Source organism: Apodemus sylvaticus, chromosome 4 (genome assembly GCF_947179515.1).
Source record: "Apodemus sylvaticus chromosome 4, mApoSyl1.1, whole genome shotgun sequence".
NCBI lineage: Eukaryota > Metazoa > Chordata > Mammalia > Rodentia > Muridae > Apodemus > Apodemus sylvaticus.
Genome location: NC_067475.1, coordinates 80,458,445 through 80,480,650, shown reverse-complemented (window position 1 = coordinate 80,480,650; position 22,206 = coordinate 80,458,445). Strand labels below are relative to the sequence as shown.

Sequence of the window (22,206 nt, the reverse complement as noted above, 5' to 3'; positions counted from 1 at the left end):
TCTGAATAGTTTTGAAGCCCATAGACTCATGTGTTTGAATGCTTGGCCCATGAAGAGTGGCACTATTAGGTGTGATTTTGGAGTAGGTGCAGCTTTGTTGGAGGACCTGTGTCACTGTGGGGGCAGGCTGTGAGGTCTCCTATGCTCAGGATCTGCATAGTGTGAAATCCAGTCTCCTCCTGGCTCCCGTGGAAGTCAGTCTCCTTTTGCTGTCTTCAGGTCAAGATGTAGAACTTTCAACTCCTTCTACCTGGTAGCTTCCATGCCTGCCTGGACACTGCCATGCTCCCACCTTGGTGATAATGGATTGAACCTCTGAAACTGTACGTGAATCCCAATTAAATGTTTTCCTTTATAAGAGTTGTCTTGGCCATGGTGTTCCTTCACAGCAATGGAAACCCTAACTAAGACAAGTAGTGACAATGATCAAGACTTTTTTGGACTACCTTACAGAGCAAGAACTGAGAAAATGGTCAACCAGACCATACTTTAATCAGAACCATACTTTTTGCCTGTCCACCCCATTTCTTCCTCTGTTTAACCTAAGCCTCATGTTACTACTTTGTAAACCTAGGAGTCCCTGCATCTCTGTTCTTCTAAATTGGGCCATGTCGATCAGATCTCCTCTCTCTTCTTTATCTTATCCATATCCTTAATTGTTGTATAGGTAGGAGTGGCTCACCCTGCCATGTTCAGACCTATGAGGGCCAGGTTTTTACTCTAGAAATTCTGACAACATAATTCATGGGATTTTGTCCCTAAGACAGGAGAAAAAAATGGAACAATGAAGTGTTTTGGTCTGGAAGTGACATGTCACTTCCATTTATAGCATATTGACCAAAAATGATCAAGTCAGTGTTGTCTGTCAGTCAGGGACTCAGCAAGAGAACTCTCAGCACCAGTATACACTGGCCATTGCTTCTCAGCTTGGCCTTACCAGAGCCAAAGTTCTTCATGGAAATCTGTACTTCTTCCAGCTTAAGCACTGGTTAAATTCTCCTAGGCATCATGTTTCATGGATTTGACTCTGTTTTTCTCCTTTATCACTGCATTCCTCCAGTGCACAGGGATCAACTCTACGACACTGGGTGATGGGATGCTACATATTGCAGACAAGGCGTGGTGGCACTTATCTGTAATCCCAGCACTCAGGAGGCAGAGCCAGGAGGACTGCCACAAGTTTCAGGACACCCTGCTCTACATAGTGGGTTCTAGGCCATCTTGTCCTATTGAATGAGACCATTTCAAAATAAATTCAGGCATATGATAAAGTAATGCATTGCCTCTGCCTCTAAAACTGTCATTAAGTATTAAGGTCTATTGAACATGGTGACACATGCCTTTAATCCCAGCACTTGGGAAGAAGATGCCGGATAGGCATAGTGAGACCCTATGGGGCAGTGGACTATGCCAGGAAACTTGGTAAGGTTGAGTGGGTTTAGAGATCCTGGAACTCATCCTAGGATGGTAGGCATCTCTCTACTCGTTTCCAGATTCTTGGCTTGGAACACATGACCACACTACATATAGGGATATGACCAATGGTCTTGTAGGCCAGAACAGAGTTTTCTCTGCTAATGAGGTGTCTTGATGGGTCCTGAGGGTTTAGCCAATAAGCTTCCCTTCCTGGACATTCCTTCCTGCAAAAATATATTTAATCTCTGGTCCACCCTGAGGAGGTGGTATGCTCCCATTTTCCATAATAAACGATCAATAAACAGTCTAGAAACAAAGACTGTCCCTTTCATCAAGAACTACCATGGGGAACATGGAGAAAGCCTTTGTCTACAGAGCCACACTAACTAAATCTCCTGCAGAAGGCCCCTCCCTAGTCCCAGATAACTGCTGTTAATTAATCCTCAGCCCACGGGTCTCCTCCATTTCCAACTCCTCCGCAACTTCCAGCAGCATCTGGGTGCCCACGAGTCTGAGAACCCCCGGGCCTAACCTCCTTGCAGGCCCTCAGGGCCCCCTTCATTCTTGACTTCATGCTTGGGCCCCAGTTTTGGTCTCAGCCTATGCTGTGTCTCACTCGGTCTGACACCCCTACCCCTTGAGCGGAGCATTGGTGCTTCCCTCTAACTCATCACACAACAGCAGGCATAGGATATACAGTCTAGCATCTCCTGTTTCACCTGCCCAAGCAGAGTTCCCACACCCTAGCTGTGAGGCAGAATGCAGGACTACAAGCCCCAAAGACCCTGTCATTGTTTTGTTTTGTTTGTGGGTTTTGTTTGATTGATTTTTGAGACAAGGTTTCTCTGTGTAGCTCTGGCTGTCCTGGAACTAGCTTTGTAGACCAGCCTTGAACTCAGAGATCCACCTGTCTCTGCTCCCAAGTGCTGGGATTAAAGGTGTGTGCCACCATACCCAATGTGACTCTGTCCTAAAATGAGACAAATAAACCAACAAAATAGCTAAACAACAAAAAAGTAAAGTGCTTATGTGTCAACACAAATCCTATGATCAAAGCAAAAATTATAAATCAGTGTAGATCAGCCTGAGACTTCTCAGGGTGGGGAAAAGTTGGTTGATGAGTTAGGCAAGGCACTTTTTATGGTGAGGCCTTTGAGGCAGGCTCTCCAAATATGTAAACTTTGGAAAAGGGGCCCTTTTGTTAGGGGACAGCAGCCACGGGGACCACAGGACAAGTGAGTCACTTTCATGTGACTGGATTGGAAGGTGGAGTAAAGGGAAACACACTTACACGTCTGACTCCTGGGAAGGATAATTCGAGGTCATCTCCTGAAGGACTCAGAACTTTACTCTTTGATGAGAAAGTGTAGAAAGGCACTGCCTAAAGCTAGCCCAAGAGCTTGCATCCGAGCCTGAAAACTTCAAAAGGAAGCAGTGGCTTTTAAAGACTCATAAGGCTTGATAAGGGCCGTGCCCTTACTATTTGTCCTTGAGTCTTAAGGACATCCGTGGGGGGTTGGAACCAAGATAAGAGATGATACATAGAAATAAGTATATTCTTCTTGGGGTTCAGGAGGTTTAGACCTTTGGAGCTCCAGGTGAGGTGCTCTATACAGTCTTGTCTCACAGTAATGCTGGCCCTGCACAGGGTTCAGGCACACACAGCGCACAAGCATCCTAACCACCACCATGTGGCCTAATCACTTGAGGCCCCATCTCTGCTGGACCTTCCCACCCGATTCTTTTTGCTTCTGGATCCAATCAATAGCGCTGCTGCTTCTTTCAAAACAAATGAAAGAACGAACAACAAAACTCCCAAAACCATTCGTGTCAGTTCAACTTACCTGATTGGCCTCTAGAGTCACTCCGCACCTGGGCCTCACTTCTTGGCCACATGCCTTGGAAGGCCAGCCCCTGTGGCAGCTGCGTTCCCTCCTGGGATGAATCTGCTGTGCTGTAATCTAAAACCTCTGGAAATGGCTTGGGTCTGCCCCGCCCCTCCCCACCCTGGTGCTGGATGCCTGATGCTTGTAGGACAGGAACTGAGCCACCTGAGCGCTATTCTCAGTTGATGGTCTCTCTTTTCACCTCTCACTTCCTGTTTCTAGCTGTGTTCTATGTTCCTTGTATATAAAAAGCCTCCCAGGGACACCCTTGACTTTTCTTGATCATTAACCAAATGAAGATAACAAACCATTGCATTTCTCTCACAACTTACAGCTTCAGAATTGTTATCTGAAAGCGGCCGTGCCAATCTTTAAACTCCTGTAAGTATGAACCCCAGCCCAGGAGTGTGTCAGTGTACCATTGGCTCCTGCACTTTCACTGCAAGCCCCAAAGGTCAGCGACCCTGAAACTGGTTTTACCCAGGCCACAGCCCAGATACGCACTGACTCCCAATTTCTGTGGGATTCGAACTGCAGATGCAGAGGCTCCTGTCTCTCCATCTTCACAATCAGACATGGCATTGCACACTCGGATGCCACAAAAGCAGAGCCCCCTTTGTGCTAGACTGACAGAACTGGCCTCAGGCTTCTCTTGAGCTCACAAACTGATGAATAAAATGTTTATCGAGTGGCCTGGAAGTGCAAATACATAACTTTTGCAATCTCAATCTTCAACTTTGCCCGCTCTCTCCAATCTGAACCATTTACACAAAACTGAATGGGTTTTTGAAGTAACTAATTGCCCTGTATTAAAATAACACAAAACATGGTACTTTTTAAAACATTTATATTTATATATATAAAATTAAATATATAATATATAGTGTGTTTGAGACTAAAAATATAGTACACAATATTTTTTTTAAAAAAAGAAAAAATGTCAGAATAGGAAAAGGCGTAAAGCACACACAGATACACATTGCTAAAAATCTATGATGGTTTGTCCTAACAAAAATACTTTCTCTCTCTTGGTTGTCATCATGGATCCATTTATGAGGAGGATTTTGGTAGAGAAGATTCAACTGGGGTCAGAATAGAGATATCAATCCCAGGAATGACTGGGGACGACAGTTTGACCTGGGCTCCTTGTTAAAAATGGAGGCCCTGGGGCCATTTTTGCTAAGAAGTCTATGTATTTGATTGTATCAGCAAATTGAATGTCCCCGTCCCTGCCAGTCCTGGTGTTCCCAGGGGTGGAGGACAGCTCCTGAAACCAATGGAAGAGCCTGGCTACCAATTTGCCAAGGCCAGTGGTTGTGAACATTAAATACCTAAGATGGGGAACCAGGACTGGTAAGGGGGCTTCTGTGCATACAAAATCATTACTTTTGTTAAGAGCAGGTTTGCACCAGGACTTCCTAGTATGGCCTCTGTCTTCTGTGCAACAATTATTTTCCTCTGGGAAAAGAGGCTGGGGTTCCCTCACAGTGATGCAGGAAAACTGAATGCTGCACCCTCCTCTCAAATCCACGTAACAAGCCACAGACCTCAGTCCTCTCTAGGGCCTACGGGTGGTGTCAGCAGCAAGCTGAGGAAGCTTAGCCAGCACTGGCCAGAACGCACGGTCTTTTAAAAGAGGAGAAAAAAGTTCCAGGGAGAAGGGAATGTTGTGTTTAGGTGACAGCTTTAGGGTCCTTTCATAACAGTCAATCCATCCCCAGTGGAGTCTTGAGGTCTGTGTCCCCTCACAGGATTCTACCATGAACACTAGGCTTGATGGGTGTAGAGCCTGGGCTCAGATTCCACAGAAATGGAACAGTAGAGAAACCAGGTGTCTTGAGCTTGCAGTGGCCTTGGGAGGTCATGCAATTCACCCAGAGGGACAGAACTGCTCACACAGCAGGACGAGGCAGGGCTAAGCCAGTAGAATTTACATGTCCAAACACGGGGTCTTTGGCTTCAATATGAGGTTCTATAAATCCCAATTGCCTAACATTGCTATGTAGGGGGCCAAGTGTACACGGGTCACCCACTTCCATTTTAAGGAGCCCAGGAGCTCTGGCTCCTGACAGCACAGGGGCAAGACATGAGTCCGTGTGCCTTGTCTCACCCAGAGTCAATCTCATTTGGACCCAGATGTTTGTGAGTGCTGAGCATGGCCCCACTCCTGTCAGCTCCCCTTTCTCCTTCCTGCTTCCTGCATAGTCTGCAGTTAGACTTTGGTGGTGGTGGGGATGGGGTGGGACCAGGACTCAGCAAGCAGGCTGGGCTCTCTACAAAGGGCAAGGCTTATCCAGAGCCACAAGAACCTTTTGCATATGCAGAGTTTATGTCAAAGCCACTAGCCCCTCCTTCCCCCTAACAGCACCCCTTTCAGTCTACAGGAAGGGCTCAACTGCTCTCTACTGGTTTCTGATTCAAGACTGCGGGAGCTTAGGTTTCACCTGCTTGGTGAACTGGGAGAGCAGTCTTTAGGCCAGAGGACTGTTCTTTAGGCAGAAGTGGAGGACAGTTTCTCTGTCTCCCCCAGTCTGTGTGTGCTGCAGACTGCATCCATAACTGGCCCTACCATGATCACAGCAGCCTACGGAATCTAAGACGAGAGCAGCACCGATAGCTTCATTTCATTCAGGGTTAGGGTGACGGACAAGAGTGAGAGGTTGGTGGTTAAAGCTCCTTCTAGCAGGCAGTGCCTCCCTGCCCCAACCCTCACCGCGATTGCTTACTGTTCCTGAGGGATGGGCAATCTCCCGCCCCAGACGAACACAGCCAACAGAGAATAGGGTTAGGCAAAGACCAGAAGAGGGAAGCAAGGAAAATAAGGTCAGATCAGGGTTACTCAGCAAATGGCAGCTGCAGAACGGGATCCCAGATCTCTGACTCTTGGTTTCTTATTCCTTCAACTAAAGCAATAACACCCAGGGTGCTTAGACTCAAAGTACCAACATGCTGGAAGACGCTAGCTTCATGCGGAAGAGCCTCGTGGTTAAGGGACTTTCAACTCCCCCGATTCAGCAAGGCCCAACTCTGATTTTGATTGCGGAGGGTGAGTGGCAGGAGTCTGTCTCAGTTGCTGTTTCCTGTCCCTTGCATGGCGCTCGACTCCCACAGTTTTCCTTAGTGATGCTCTTGTTTCCATGGGAGGGACCTACTACTTAAATCAGAGAGAAATAAGAGAATCAAACCGAACCCCAGACAAGAGGATTACTTTAGGGAGTACTGTTTGAAATGCCACTCTATTTAGACTTCAGAAGTGTTTAGATCACCCATGGCTTCAGGTGTCAGTGAAAATAGAAGCCTGCATGAGCCCACAGTCCCAGGGACCTCCACTGCAAACACACTGTCTCACTAAGCTCTCGTGAAAGGCTCCTGCGAGTGTGAGTCTTCTGAACTGGGGTACAGCTGCAGGAAGGGCCCACTCTGTGCATGCACTCACTGGAGAGGAGAAGAGGAAGCAGCAGCTGCCCACCAGGCTGGAAATGGAGCTCCGGCATTCCTGGATATTACCTGGCCCTTATCGGGAAGGAGACAGCAGAGAATGTCACCCCACAGGCCCATCTAGGTTAGTGATGGACCGTGTCTGATGAACATGTAACTCATTAAAGTAAACATAACTAACGAATGGTGACCAATGAGAAAAAGCAAGGAGCATTCTGGGAATACTCCTACCTATCCTGCAGGCCTCAGCGGGGACGTGGACAGTAGACGCCTGTTGGGCAGTTGTTTTCTTGGGAAGGTGAGGCTGAGACACGTGCTACAGATTCTCTTTGGTCAGAAGGTGGTAGATGAGGCATGGTAAGGAATGTGTGTGTGCTCGTGTGTGCACGCTGTGTGGGGAACGACAGCATGGCCTATGGAATTCAGTGCCTGTTGTGTTGTGCCCTAGGATCTTCATCTAGGTCAGTAAGTGTTTTCCATCTCGACCATTTCCAGGCCCCCTTCCCCTGACATCCTCTCATTTGTCTCTCCTTGGATGCTAACATGGGATGAGCTGAAGCTCACACAGGGACATCATCACAAACTTGACACTCAAGGCACTGAAAATGGAAGAAGGAATCTGATTGGTTGGGGGTTGGGGTGGCGTGGGGAGGAGACAAAACCAAACTCTGTCTGGATAAAGCATCTACCACGCCATCTGCAAAGTAGTTTCTAGCTACGGTGAGTAGAGTCAGGACACTGCTTAGCTCTATCAGAATCCACCAGTAGTAGCCAGGTCTCACCATTTAGATGGATATACTAGATGCAAAGTGCGTAGAGACGCAGACATAGTAATACAAGGAGTTAGGTGTCTGGTGGAGGGCAGGTGCCCCTTTCTCTTCCACGGGGACTTGTGTATAGCGGGGACAACCCCTACAGCTTTTCTTTCCAAATGAGGTTTTATTGCTTTTGAAAAATAGCCCCATGAAAAGTAGCCTCTGCTCTAAACAACTCTTCAAGGCTCAAGAGTTACCACTAAGAAGTAGGGCAGATACTGTGAGTGAAAGAGGCTCGTGTGGCTCCCACTAGTGTTGGATCTGGAAAAGGCCACACACTACAGAGTGGCCCCTTGCCTGTGGACCAGCACATGGTCCTGGCCACTCCTTGCTCTCATCCAGGACACATCCGGCTGGTCCAGCACAGAGCTGAGAGGAAAGGAAGCAGTACTCCCGGGGGTTTCTGAAGCCTCTTCACTCAGACAGATGGACACCATAGCAGCCAGGGTGACTGGCATTTTGACCCTAACTGACCAAGGGCTGGATTTGAACTCATTGTTCCATCTGTAATCCCCTGAGATGGGAAAGATGAACACAAGGTATAAAGAAACCAAGGCCGGGACTGGTGGGCTGTCCCACGTTCCAGCGGCCTGCCCACCTCAGCAGAGCTCCACGCCCTCTTACGGGAGACCAGGGGAGCAGGACAGAAAGGACATGGTAAAATGTGCTCTTCTCTGCCTTCTCCTCTTCCCCCCTCCCCTCCCCCAACCTCCCCTCTCCTTTCCCCATGCTTGGGTCAGGCGGAACAATGGTCAGAAGAGACACCATCCTGAAGAGGAGGAGAGGGCAGGCCGGGGAGACTGAGGCATGCACAGAGCACCATCCTTGGGATGGGGTGTTACTGGGAGACCCGCTCCTTATGTGTGATGGCCAGGAGGAGAAAGGCTGGGTCCAAGAAAGGAGCAATGAGCAAAGTCCCTGAATGTCAGGGAACAGCCGGGAAGCCATCTCCTCTGCCCCGCAGAGATACCCCAGCCAGAGCCAGCCTCTACACATGAGTCTGCATGCGCTGCTGGAATCGCTGGCCGTAGTCTGAGTGTTGAGAGGTGTAGGAGAACCGAGTGGCGGTGGCATACTTGCCAATAGGGTCATATGCTTCATAGGGGGTCCTCTCCAGGCCAGAGGGTGGGGCCTGGGGGTAGCCTAGACGGTAGGTAGGATACCCAGCTGCCCCAGGAAAGGGGTGGGAGTTGAACTTCTCATAGTTCTCGTATGACAGCTGGCTGGTTGTATCGGTGCCACCTGGAGCAGAAGGGCCAGAGGGTGTAGGCTCTGTGCCGTAGTCGGAGGCAGGGGCCCGGCTGTATGTGTTGAGCTGGGCGTAACCACTGGAGTGGGAGAGGCGGGATGATGGACGCCCATCAAAACGAGTAGGGCCTGGGGCGCGGTAGTCAGCATATAGCACCGCCCTGGAGGATGGGCGATCTTCGTGGGCGCGCACGTTGTAATAACCATTGGTGGGATCCTGAGGGCAACAAGAGAAAAGGATAAAAGTGGGAACTTCCCCCAGTGTAATAAGCTCTCGTGGGCCTTCTGGCCATGCCCACCCCAACCCTGATCTCCCGCTCTTCTCACCGGGACCACTCTATCTTCTGTTCCTTCTGCAGACCTCTTCACCGCTCCTCCCTGGTTGTTCTCTCCCCCCCCTGCAGACCCTCCTGTCCCATTTCCCAGCCTTGCGCCTTGCTTCAGTCCTGTTCCTCACCTTCATCTCGTACTCTTCCCGGGCATCAATGGTGTCACAGCGCAGGTCCTGCTTCAGATCCACATCATCCTTAAAGGACTAAAGAACAGGCGTGGGTGTCAGGAGACAGACACTGTCTTTACCCACTTTGCTGATAAGATGGTTTGCATATACTCGACCCAAGGAGTGGCACCATTAGAAGGTATGGCCCTGTTATAGTAGGTGTATTACTGAGGGTATGGATTTTAAGACCCTCATCCTAGCTGCCTGGAAGCCAGTATTCTGCTAGCAGCCTTCAGATGAAGATGCAAAACTCTCAGCTCCTCCTGCACCATGCCTACCTGGATGCTGCCATGTTCCTGTCTTGATGATACTGGACTGAATCTCTGAACCTGTAAGCCATCCCCAATTAAATGTCGTCTTATAAGAGTTGTGTTGGTCATGGAGTCTGTTCACAGCAGTAAAACCTACGACAACTGATTCCATGCTCAGAGGCCACTTGCTAAAGGAGGCTCTGGGGTTGGGGCAGGTTTGTGTCTCATCATATAGGTTGAGATAGGACACCAGAGACATGGCTTCTAGTATTAATTTTGTTGCTAGTGTATAATATGATATCCTGAGTATAACACTGCTACCATGGGGGAGCGCTGCCTCAACTCAATAATGAGACGGTTGAACCAAAACTATCTACAGATTTTCCTCTGTGTGAGGGAAGGATAAAGCAAAGGGAGTTGGGGGCGGGGGGAGAGTAACTATGCATATGTATGTGAGAGTCTATACGAGTAAGTGTGCACGAGGCTAGCAGCATATGTACAAGTGTGGGTGCCACTATTTGAGAGTAGTTTGGTACATAGGAATCGGGGTAGCAGGAACAGGTTAAACTCACAGAGGAAGAAGAGGTAATGGAAGTTATTAAAAATTGGTGGGGTTGGCCATAGGACTATGAAGAACCTAGGCCACGGAGAATCATCATCCTCACCGAGTAGATGGCCTTCATGACCCGAGTTGCCGTGGAAATGCTGGCAGTATCATCCTCCCGGTCAGAGTGCATCGTAAGTGGCTCCCGATTCACCGTCTCTACCTTGATGTCCAGCTTCCTTAACGTCACATCCTTTCGACCTAGGCCAGGGAGATGTGGCTGGGGGCTTTCTACTGGTCTACACTATTGACTTCCAGTCCCCACCCCCCGAGGTGACCTTGAAGGGTAAGGTTGGGGAATGAAGGGTTTTGTTGTGGCTGCACAGAGCCTGTACTCACTGCCTTTGCGACGTCGGTAGAGGAAGAACACTAAGGCAGCAAAAAAGAAGACGACCAGGATGCCGGCGCCAATGGTGGCCCCAGCAATGATGCCCACGGGTAGCACCTCTGTGGGTGGGAGAGGAAAGAAAAGGAGTGAGGACGGAGCCACCCAGGGACCGAGACTTGGCCACAACATTGGGGAAACTCTGGATTGTGTGTACGTTTTTGCGGGGGCTGGGCTGTGTTGACATCTAAGTCCAGGCCACACTGGAGAAGAGCTAGGCTGAGTTTGGCTTGTAATCTATGCTTTAGTATAACCAGAGTTGACGTCAGGGCAGTCAGCGTTCCATCCCTGCCCTCAGTTTGTCTCAGAGCTTTCTCTTCCTCTGCTTGGCATATCTTCCCCTCAACTTGGTCCCTCCCTCGGAAGCAGGGCTGTCTCTAAACTCCAATCTGTGATCCTCCGCTCCCACGTGCCTTGCCTGCAAAGCCGTGTCTGCTCTATCTGCACCGGCCACTGTGGCCCAACACTCCTCTCTAGGGTCCCCACTTCCCTTAGCTGAGAAGACACCCGAGAACTCTCCCTTTGGTCTTCTCTTTCTGGAATCACTAGTTGGGTCCAGACTCTGGTTACACAGCTTCCCCTTTGAGAGCCTTCCTAGCTGAGCCCCCCACATTACCCTTCTCTGTTCCCCACGTCCATCCTGCACCATTAACTAAACAGGAACTGTTAGCTTTCCCAGATATTCTCCAGGATCCCCCAGGAGTCCCCCAGTTCTCCGTATCTCCCTTTTCAATGACAAGTTCTCAAAAACAAACAAGTGCTATTTTCCCTTTATCAAACATATCTGTCAAAAGCTAGGTACCTCTTTCATTTTGTCAAAGGTGCCCAGAGGGAATACACCTCTTTTATAAAACCAAGGATGCTTGAAGGGTAGGGGGGACCCTTGAACTTCACAAATATCCTCTGTTCAATTTTCTCAATAGCTCAGCGACATAGGCTGTATTAACCTGTTACATTTATCACTTAACTTTTCTCAGTCTAGATTCATTTGTTTCTACTACATAAGTTCCTTCACTAAGAGGAGAGTTTCTTGTGAGTGAAGTTCTGTTCATGCCTGCAACCCTTCCTTCAAAGTTTGGCACATAAAGATGTTCAAGAAACATTTGCATAGTAAATTAATTAGCAGACCACTAAAGTTAGCTTCTGGCAGAGAGGCTCTAGAGAGAGTTGTCTTGCTTTGAACCTTGCTATAGAAAGAGAAGACGGAACTTCAGGCTATCCTGGGCAGTCAGCACGGCTGACCTCTCTCTTCCAGTTGGATGATGGCTGTGCCTGGTCCAAAGCTGTTCCAGGCAGTGCAGTTGTAGTGGGTCTGGAAGTCGGCCTCCATGACGTTATTGATGGTGAGAGTGGACAGCACACCGCTGCCTGAGTTCGTCCTCTCCACGGTGTAGCGTTCCAGGGTCCCCACCTCTAGGAAGTTCTCCTTCCATGCCCATGCCTGGAGTGGGGAAGGCAGCATAGATGTAAGAAAAGGACATATGGAGGAGCACATGCCCCAGGGTACCCAATCCCCTCTTAGGCAGCCTCACCCAGCACATATGTGGTCCTCAGGCCCTACACACCCTCACCCTGAAACAACGGGGTCACACCAGCAACCACAAATTCTTGACGCTGAACTTCTGCTCCAGAAGTTGTGGCTCCCACACAATAGACATCAGATTTTATCTAGGGAGACTCTAAAAAACCCACAACCTTGAAGTTTATGTTCCCAAGTATGAATGTAAGGGAGAGGTCCAGGAATTAGCTTCTGCCGTGGTCCCTGCTCTACGTGTGACACTGGGTGGTATTTTGAGATGTAGAGGCAGCTGAGCCAATGAGCCAGTGTTCAGATCTTGGATGCTGCTGGGAAGGCTGGACTGGGACTTGAGATCCCTGGGCTCCGTCTCGTAGTCCACCCACCCCAGGGCAACCACGTGACCGTGCTTTCCCTCTCTGGGCCTCGCTTTCTTCATCTGTGAAATGGCAGATTTGGCCGTCGTGAGGCAATGCTCAGTCTCATAATCCTAACTGCACACAAGTCTATCTTACCAGCATGGCCATTCATCAACCCACAGAAACCTGCCTGGCTCTCTGGAGACGCATCTGCCTGCTCTTAATTATGAGAAGAGAGTCAGGAGGCGTATCTCCCAGGCCTTCCATCCCTGCCCTCCTGGCTGAGGCAGTCCTAACTGTGTTCTCATGGAATAAGGGAGGCTAAGGCAGAGGAACAGCTGGATGCTGGCTCCTTTCCAGCGATCAGTGCTCCCAGCTCGACGAGGCAGGCCTCCTGGGAGCCAAGCCGTCTTCTGCCTAGGCAGCTGTGGTAATGAAGTATCCCTGGGCAGCCCTGGAGTTAGCCAAATGGTCATTAAATGTGATGAGGGTTTTGATGGTTAGTGGCCACAGGAGGAATTAATTGTTTATGGTATAGGGAAGACGAGAAAGGAATGAGGGATGGTCAGGGATTGTGGGAAGAAGGCAAGAGAAACAGGAGCGAGACAGGTGGGAGGGGGAACAGAGGGGAGGGAGGAAGGCGAGGGAGGTACAAAGAAAGACTGGGAGGTGTTAGCAAGGGCGGAAGCTGAGGAGGGGGAGAGGAAGGACCTTCGGACTCCAAGGAACTAGGCTCGTTCTTTCTCTTCTCTCTTTCTCTCTCTCTCTCTCTCTCTCTCTCTCTCTCTCTCTCTCTTTTTCTTCTTTGAAACAGGGTTTCTCTGTATAGCCCTGGCTGTCCTGGAACTCACTCCATAGACCAGGCTGGCCTCGAACTCAGAAATCCGCCTGCCTCTGCCTCCCGAGTGCTTGGATTAAAGGCGTGTGTCACCTGAGCCCGACCCTCTACTAGGTTCCTCACAACTGCAGCTATAATGACTTTTACGAAGGGAGATGGCCTCCTCTTCACAGATGAGAAACAGGTTCAAACACTAATCTGTTCAGTGTCACACAAGTAAGGGAGGAGGTGGGATTTGAACAGGTAAAATGATACAGCAACTAAGAAGGCAGAGGATGACGAGAGCCGAGAAGGGTGGGGAAAGGAAGCTGGGCAGGTGGGACACACCAAGGGCTGCCTGTCAAAGCCAACCCAGCACTCACAATTCGATCCGGAGGTGGGGTACTTCCAATAAAGCACTCCACCTTACCGCCATCACCTCTCACAGCAAACTGCACCGCCTCGCTGGAGATGATAGGGGGTCCTACGGGCAGGAAGACCCAGTCAGGTCAGTCAGATCTCTCACCAACAGCTTCAGTGCTGGCTGGGCAGGTCTCGCCCACTGAGGACACTCACCGTTTACATAAAGTGGGACCTCCCGCTCAGCCACTCCAATTCGAGGCACGATGGCCCGGCAGGTATAGGTGCCAGCATCGGCCTGGGTCACTGACTTCAGCAACAGTTGATTGCTATTACTCAGGACCTGGGCAGAGAGATTAGCCTCGGGTGGGGAGCCAGGGAGCCTGGGCCCCTAGGTCGGTGAGGGCCCCCGCATTGGACGCATGGGAAAGAAAGCACGAAGGGCCACAAGTGAATTCCCAGAAGGTGAACGGATTCCTGAGTCTGGGTAAGTCCTCCCTAAGACTCCAAGCAGGCTGGCATGAGCACCTGTCCGGGAGTGCACAGGTGATGGCTACAGTGACTGTAGAAGGATCCAGTCCTCTCTGATGATCCATTCCCACACTTCTATTACTAAGCCAGGTAAGCCAGTTTAGTCTGAAATCTCCCTTTGCAATTCTGGCCCCAACTGTCTAATAGGAGTCCTTAGAACTGTGCACTTCAGCGTTCTTTGCCCGCCTCCGCATCCTTAATGCCCTAGATCTGACTAGCACAGCAGCACCGCCTGCTCCCTTCATGCACGTCACCCCGAGTTCTATGCAAGTCCGAGGAGAAGAGGTATGGCTGACTGCAAGGATTCCCTTCTCTCCCAAACCCCAAGACCTAGAAATGTTCCAGTTTTGATGTGGAAGACCAACTCTGACCCCTCCCGTTCTCTTCACTGCACCAGAAAGCCTGTGCCCTCCCCCACCCCCGGCACTCAGAACAGGCAGGGAGAGGCTTACCATGTTTGAGTCTTTCTTGGTCCAGGTGAGGGTGAGGGGGGGATTCCCCACCCAGACACAGGTGAGGGTCACATCAGAGCCAATGTCTGTGGTGGTGGGCTTTGGGTAAACTACAATCCGGGGGGCAACTGACGGGGAGAGAAGTGGCTGGTCAGAGTCTCAGGCTCCCGAGAGCCATCAGCTTTGACTGTCTGTCTTTCTTCTTACCCCACCTCCCGTGTTCACCCTGTCTACCAGGCCAGTGGAGGTTTCCTCCCCTGTACCCAGGGACCTTTGAAGGATCCTGCCCTCTGCCCTTCCCCTGCCACTCCCCTCCCAGCTACTCACAGTGAACATTCACTAAAGTGCTGACATTGGTGCTCCCGACCTTGTTATAAACCTCACAAGACACAGGCTCCGTGAAGAAGGAGTAATCAACATTTGTCTCATAGCGACTCTCATGGGCATCTTCAATCAAGAACCCCCCTTTGGCCCACCTAGAGGATGAGGTGGGGGGATGGGAGATCAGAACCTGGCACTCTCAGCTACATTCAGGGACACTGGCCTCCCCCATAGCCCTCCCCCCAGTCTCAAGGGCCTCTCCATTTATCACGTGCACAGCACTTCCAAACCCCGACCCTCTCACCTGTAGCCCAAGATCTCCGGGTTGGCCGTGGCCTGGCATGTAAAGATGACACGCTCACCCTCCAGCACTGTCTGGGGCTCAATGGATAGAGTCACAGTAGGAGGGTCTGCAAAGTACAGGATAGGAGGTCAGGGTCCTTTCTATCCCCGAGTTTCTCCCTTTCCCTCTGTAACATGTGTATTCATACCACTTTGGTGTGAAGTGAGGATTCGAGTTTACAAAATATCAGCCAGCACCATTACCCTTTCTATACAGTCTTTTCCGGTAACTCAGGCCAAGAATGATAGAAAAGGAAGGAATGATCCAATGGGTGTAATGACCGGATATGACCACTAGGTGGCGATGCGGGTTAGTTTAGTTCACTGTAAAGGGCTAGGGCTAGAGCATTCCTGACTAGGAGGAATGCATGGACATCTGGCAGGAGTTTAGCCATGCTAGCTCCTCTGCCATAACGTCTTTAACGCTCACAACTCCAGTAAGTAGGTAAAATACCACACTCAATGCTCCACCTACCAACCATTAGCCCACGGCTAAACCAGGAAATGCGGGGAGCGTTAGTCCTGGGCCCCTGGGACCCTCGTTCTGTACTTCTAAAGCCACCTGTGTCCCCACCTCGCCGCCTACCCAGAGCCCTACTCACGGTGCACATCAAGCTCAATGGACGTCTCCTTGCCATTGGGGATGGCCTCGTTCATGCTGCGGCAGGTGAACACGCGGCCAATGTCTAGGTCTGTGGGCTCAATGAGCAGCTGGCTGACTGTGGTCTCCCTTTTCCCATCCTTCAACAGCTCCTGGGGATGGGGGAAGATGGAGCCAAGGCTAACTGCCCCTTCTCTGCTCTCAGAGAAACCAAAGGGTGGGCCTTCAAAGAGCGGCTCCCTCCCTAGTCCAACTTCACGTACAAGTTGGGTGTTTTAAAAAGCTCTCTGCAATTTACGGAAAAATCGAACGGAAAAGTAGTTCCCCCTCTCTATCACAGCTGCCCCCCCCCCCGTTATTACATCTCACAAGAGTGTGGAAATCGTATTCTAACGGATACTCTAATATTGATATCTTAATACTAAGTGAAGTCTAAGGCGCACATGAGCATTCACTCTGTAATATCGTTTTCTCTGTATCTTTCTGAATTCTGTAAGCCCACAGTGAGTTTCTCCGCTTCTAGAAAGCCTCCTCAGGCCTGTCCAGACCTCTGGGCTCTCCTGCCTCAACCACCTACGGTGAGAATCCTACACTCAGCCCTGGGTACCATGCGTTTCAGTGGTGCCTCTGAGGTCTTGGAGGGCCCAGACAGATTCAACAGCTCAGAGGCTTCCTGGCTCAGAGGTAGCCATTTCCATATTGTCACCCACCTAAGGAAACCACACCGTGAACGAGAGTAACACCTCTCACTCAGACAACCATGCATGCATCATCTCTAGGGGACCACAGCAGCAACTAGGGGACCACTGAGGCATAAGACAGTGCCATTTGGAATCACCAGTCTTAAGAGAATGAGCAAAAGTCGGGAGCAGACAACAAATGCTATTAGCAAATCAACTTGTTTGGCTGCCAATATATTTTAAAACATGTAGCCCCCTCCCCCCCCCCGAGAAAAATAACAGTTTTTATGGTTTAAAAAATATGTTGGGCCCCACTGGGGTCAAATAGTCATTTATGACTTAGTCAGAGGGAAGATATTAGTTCAAGGCCATGGAGGTCTCTATGAGCTACAGCCAGAATCTAAGCTCTCCATCCCCACAGTCGAGGAACACCAGTGGGCAGTTTCTCTCCCCACTGGGAAGTGCCTCGCATAGTGCCCAGCCCAGGGCAAGGTGCGCAAACGTGCGGGTGGGCCAGAATGCCAACTTCCGCTGCTTGCTCTCTGAGTGACATGGGGCTAGGCCCTTGACGTCTCTGACCATCCATTTCCTCCTTTGTAATTTGGAAGCAACACCTACTTTATGGGACTCTTCTGAGGTTTAAGAGACATCGCCTATAAAGTGTCTACCATGCGTAGTACCTAGCGTACAGGAAGTACTTAGAGAATGGCACAGTGAACTTGGGAGTCCATTTACCTTCTCTGGGCCTCAGTCTTCATGACTGTATGATAAGAGTTGGGTCAGATGGCTTAAAGGGCTTTATCACATCTGCCCGTATGAGGGAAAGGAGAGACAACATGGAGGGAGGTCTAAGAGGGGCCAGAGGAGTGGGCAGGTTCTCACCGTGCTGGTCACAGCCCCCTCCTGCTGTGTCCCATCCCTGAACCAGATGATGGTTGCAGCCGGCTTGGCGTTAAAGGCTCGGCAAGTGAGGTTGTAGGGAGTGCCTGCTTGCAGCAGGATCACGGGGCCCCCATCAATCCTTGTGTCCTCTGGAGGAACTGGAGGGAAGAGGAGAACAAAATGAGCTCAGGATGCAGCTAACTCTGCCCCCCCCCCCCACGGAAGCGTCCTTCCACCGGCAGGCATACTGGCATGTGTCCCCCTTGGCAGGGCAACGGCACAACTACACAGTGCTCACAGGGCCTTGCTTTCTCAGCTCTCGGGCTATCCTCTCACAGAGGCCGCTGTGTCTGTACTGTACTCCCACTGTCGCTCAAGGATAGTATAGAGGGCTATCCCAATGTCCCGAGGTCAGATCCCTCCCTGGGGAAGGAAGGGTATCCTTACAACTAGCCCCTTCCATCTGCCTGGAATAGTCAACTCTCTCTGCTACACACCGTCGGCAGTTTATTTTCTCCAAGCAGTTAAGGGTGTGCTGTTCTCCTACTCAAACACCTCTAGAGGTTGCAAGCGCTGGTGGCATGGCTTCTCACATGTCAGCCTCCTGTTTTAGGGTCCTCAAGCCAAGCCCTGCAGACCCTTCTACTGTTTCTGCCACAGGGCACACCCTCTCTCAGAGCTGCTGTTATCACGCTGGCCAAATCCTGGGGGATGCAGAAAGCTTCAGGAGTCCACCTGCAGAAGTACTGAGTGTCGCCTGCCCAGTAGTTACTATTGGTGGTTGTCCCTACCTCAGTCCCCTGGGAAAAGCAGATGATGGTCTTACTGGCATTTAAAGAGTCTCCGCTGCCTAATGCATGGCTAACAAAGGCCTTTGCTATGTGCTTAAGGAACTGAGTTGGCTATACATTTGGTTTTAAGAAATAAGGTGCCTTTCCTTATACCATGACCATGGGCTTCCAAATGTTAAGGTGAGTCAAATCCTGTGTTTCCCAAGGCCAAGAGTCCCAAAGTTCCACTAGGACAAGGGTTCCTCTTTTTTTTTTTAAATAAAATATTTATTTATTCACTTAATTAACTTGAGACAGAGACTCATTATGTAGTCTAGGCCTGCACTGAATTCATCTTTTTTTTTTCTGAGAAAAACAAGAATAGGGAAACTGAGAGGGAACTACTAGAGGAGACCCTTGAGGGGAGATCTTGGGAGGTCCACAGCGCTGGAGGCAGACAGGGCTGTCCCGGCGTGGGTGAAATGAAGGTTTTTGCGCTGGAGGCACAGTTGCTGACACAGCTTTCTGTTCAATTTGTCCATGTGGAGTGGCAGAGTGGAGAAAGGGTGGAATTTAGATCAGTGCCCTTCAGATCCCAGTCCCTCCCTTAACTGTCACGTGGTCTCGGTTGAGCCCCTAAAGGCACCGGGCCTGTTTCTCCCTCAGATCCCTAAGGAGGTCTCCTCACTGAGCCAGTCAGTGTGAGGTCAGTAGGTGCCCACATAGAGGTAGCATGCAGCGTACTGAGGTATAAAATGGGCTGCTTTTACTGTGACCAGGTGGTTCTAAGGCTTCTGTCAGCGAACTATTCCCTCAGTCCTGCCTCTTCCCTGCCTCTGCTTCCTGGTGTACACAACTCCAGTGACAGGGGCAGGGTTGTGGATGAAACTGGGAGAAACCTGAGAAGAGGAGAAATGGGGAAGGCTCCCTGGTGTGCCCGGCTCCCTACCTTCCTACCACACTCAGGAACTGAGCGCCCATCTGCCCGGAGACGCTGGGTTCTTGCTACAAGGAGAGCAAGACGAAGTGTTTCCTCCCACTGGGCCTTCTGCCCTTGTCCTGTTTCTTTTCCCTACACTCAGGCAAAGCCCATCTGTCACCTCCGTCACCAACCCACATTTCTCTAGCATTTCCCAAGGTCTTTGAAGTCAACTGCTAGTTGTAAACTGGAAGTCAATTGACAATATTTTTTACCATTTACCCAGAGTTTAACTCTTGTTTGCTAAAGCACCTTGTGCAGATGACTTCATTTAACCCTTAGCATAAAATACTAAATCTCAGGAAGGAAGGGAGGGAGGGAGGGAGGGAGGGAGGGAGGGAGGGAGGGAGGAAGGAAGGAAGGAAGGAAGGAAGGAAGGAAGGAAGGAAGGAAGGAAGGAAGGAAAGAAGGGAGGGAGGGAGGGAGAGAGGGAGTGAAGAAGGGAGGGAGGGAGGGAGGGAGGGAGGGAGGGAGGGAGGGAGGGAGGTAACCTGATGGCATCATGTATGCATCACAACACCAGAGAGAGAATCTCTGCTCAGTGGTTGAGATTTCTTCAGGGTCACAGTACAAAATGGCCAAGGCATAACCTGAACCCAGGTTTTGGGATTCTCAGGAGCCTAGAACTGTTTTTCCATTACTAGGAGCTCCCCACACCCCCCAGCCCCAAAGAGCAAGGGACTTGATGCACAAATCACTCATCTCAGTTCCCCCCTCCTTTCTCCCCACTGCAATGACTTTGTGTTGGAGGGAGGGCGAGGATGAGAAGTAGATGCCAGAGGGGAGAGAGAGAGAGAGAGAGAGAGAGAGAGAGAGAGAGAGAGAGAGAGAGAGAGAGAGAGAGAGAGAGAGAACACAGCAGAGACAGAAGCACCAAGACCACTGAGCTGCGGGGATCATAAGACCTGAAGATGGGCCCCTGCTGCCTCCCTTCTGTTCTGTGTGGAGGGTAGTCCTCTAGATGACCCGAAGCTTGCCATCTACTCTGTCCTCTGTGGGCTGCTACCGGGAGCTCAACTTCCACGAGACTCGCTCCCGGGTCCAGCCCCCAGGCTTGTTTCTTCTGGCTCTGCTCCCCTGTTCCCTGATGCTCCAGGGAACATCTAACAAGAGAGGAGCGTGCTGAAGGAAGGAGCAGCCAGGGGGCTGGGCAGAGAGGGAAGGCCTGGAGCTCGGGGAGAGCAGAAAGCTGGAGAGGAACAAGCAAAGCTCTCTAAACAAACCTGACTGCATTGTAAACCAGGAAAAGAAGGGCTAGGTCTCCGTCACCACACTTCAGTGCAGAGGCCCCTGTCTCTACAGGAGGCTCTGGGCCCTTAGTGTGATCTGGGCAGAGGTTGGAGCATAGGCTATCAAACTTACAGAAACTACAATATCCAGTAAAGGCTAGCCCAGCACAGCCTCCGCCACACTTTACATGCTTTTAGGTTTGTTTGTTTTACAATTTTTTCTCTTTTCTTTTCTTTTCTTTTCTTTTCTTTTCTTTTCTTTTCTGTTCCTCCTCTTCCCCTTCCTCTTCCCCCTCCCCCCTCTCTCCTCCTTCTTCAAGAGACAGGGTTTCTCTGCATAGCTCTGGCTGTCCTAGAACTTGCACTTAAAAAGTATAATTTACTCTGTGTGTGTGTGTGAGTGTGTGTGTGTGTGTGTGTGTGTGTGTGTGTACATGCACCTGTACCACATTGTATGCATGTGCTTCCAGAAGAAGGCAGTGGAATCCTCTGGAACTAGAACAACTAGTGGTTTTAAGCCATCAGATGTGGGTGCCAGGTACTGAACCTAGATCTTCTGCAAAAGATAGCAAGTGCTTTTAACCACCTGGCCGTCTTTTTAGCCTCATGGCCTTATCTGTTGAAGAAGTTCATGTAAGGAGTTGTTGAGAAAAAACTAGGGAGAAAAGAGACATTAGGAGAAAGGTGAGGCCAGGGAAAGTTTGGAGCACTGAAGAGGGATCTGGAGGATGATAAAGAGCTTGGGAGTCATTACTGAGCACGGTGAGTTTGGCCCGCCGAGAGCGAAGGGCTGCCTCCGTGGCCTGGCACTCATAGGACGCGTCATCGGACAGCTCAGCATCTGTGATCTCCAAGTTGTACTGCCCAGCATCCGCAGAGCCCACGACCCGGTACCGTGGCCAGGCTGCAGGGACAGAAAAGGGAAGACTAATGTCAGGCCAAGTCTTGAGGCCTAGCCCACCCCACCCTCCACCCAGGACTCTTCAGATCCTCCCCCAAGCAGAACCCACATCCCTTCCAGGAGAGCTAGCTTTCCTTCTTTTTCTTTCCTGGGTACCACTGTCAGGTGAGACTGTGAAGTACCAGACACAGACTCCATAGCAGTGGGACCATAAAGCAGGAGGGGTAATGAGGGGGGGGAGCAGATGAGATCTGCAAAGTGGTTGGCTGGAAGATGTCTCTCATAACAATAGCAAAGGAAGAGGAAGAGAAGAAAAGGTAACCAGCATGGAGAGCAGAGAGAAGAGAGAGGGTGCTGGTAAGTGTGGGGCACCTGAGTCCTCCCTCACCACAGAAGGAGAATAAACAAGGTTTACTGGCTTCTCAAAGGACCATCCAAGCGAGACCTCTACTCCTCTCTAAGACATAGGGTGGGTAGCTGTGCCCAGTCCGCCTTGCTTACGGGCTCCCGCTAACTCCCACCCAAATACCTACCCACTCCCTCCCACCGTCTCCCTCTTTCAGTGTCTATGGATTCCTCTGACTGCATGTCTATCGACCTTGGTCTTTCTCATTTTCTCCCTCATCAACAATAGATCCGTCCAATCCATCTCTTTTCTTTATAGATTGTGCCATGCAGATTTCCTCAACCTAGACACACAACAAATAATCTCACCACCTTCAAAAATAATAAGACCAGAAATATATAGTCCCCAACCCACTCATGTCATTGCAGTACTTCGTAGCTAACTATATTGTCCTCATAAAGCACATGCTGCCACTCGGTACAAAGGCCGAGGGTGCACTTGTCAGATAGGCAGGCTGTGACTGTTAAACCTGCTTCACAAATCAGCTAACCAAGGCGAAGGCAGCAAAGCAAAGTGCT

The 22,206-nt window shown here is 50.3% G+C and overlaps 1 protein-coding gene across 3 annotated transcripts in view; it reads right to left on the bottom strand.

Moving 5' to 3' along the window:
• Positions 1-4,132: 4,132 nt before the first annotated feature.
• The window catches only part of Kirrel1 (kirre like nephrin family adhesion molecule 1), a 92,503-nt gene continuing 74,429 nt past the window's right edge, over positions 4,133-22,206 (bottom strand). For 2 of the 3 annotated variants that reach the window (XM_052180224.1, XM_052180225.1), the window contains exons 4-16: positions 21,136-21,285; positions 17,404-17,561; positions 15,843-15,993; positions 15,203-15,308; positions 14,905-15,053; positions 14,578-14,705; positions 13,811-13,985; positions 13,618-13,718; positions 11,785-11,983; positions 10,497-10,604; positions 10,219-10,358; positions 9,261-9,338; positions 4,133-9,020 (exon numbers count right to left, since the gene is read on the bottom strand). In XM_052180224.1, coding sequence (XP_052036184.1) covers positions 8,544-9,020; positions 9,261-9,338; positions 10,219-10,358; positions 10,497-10,604; positions 11,785-11,983; positions 13,618-13,718; positions 13,811-13,985; positions 14,578-14,705; positions 14,905-15,053; positions 15,203-15,308; positions 15,843-15,993; positions 17,404-17,561; positions 21,136-21,285 — 2,120 coding nt within the window. In that variant the 3' untranslated portion in view covers positions 4,133-8,543. The remainder of the gene's footprint in view (positions 9,021-9,260; positions 9,339-10,218; positions 10,359-10,496; positions 10,605-11,784; positions 11,984-13,617; positions 13,719-13,810; positions 13,986-14,577; positions 14,706-14,904; positions 15,054-15,202; positions 15,309-15,842; positions 15,994-17,403; positions 17,562-21,135; positions 21,286-22,206) is intronic. The other variant, XM_052180226.1, reaches the window with a different exon arrangement.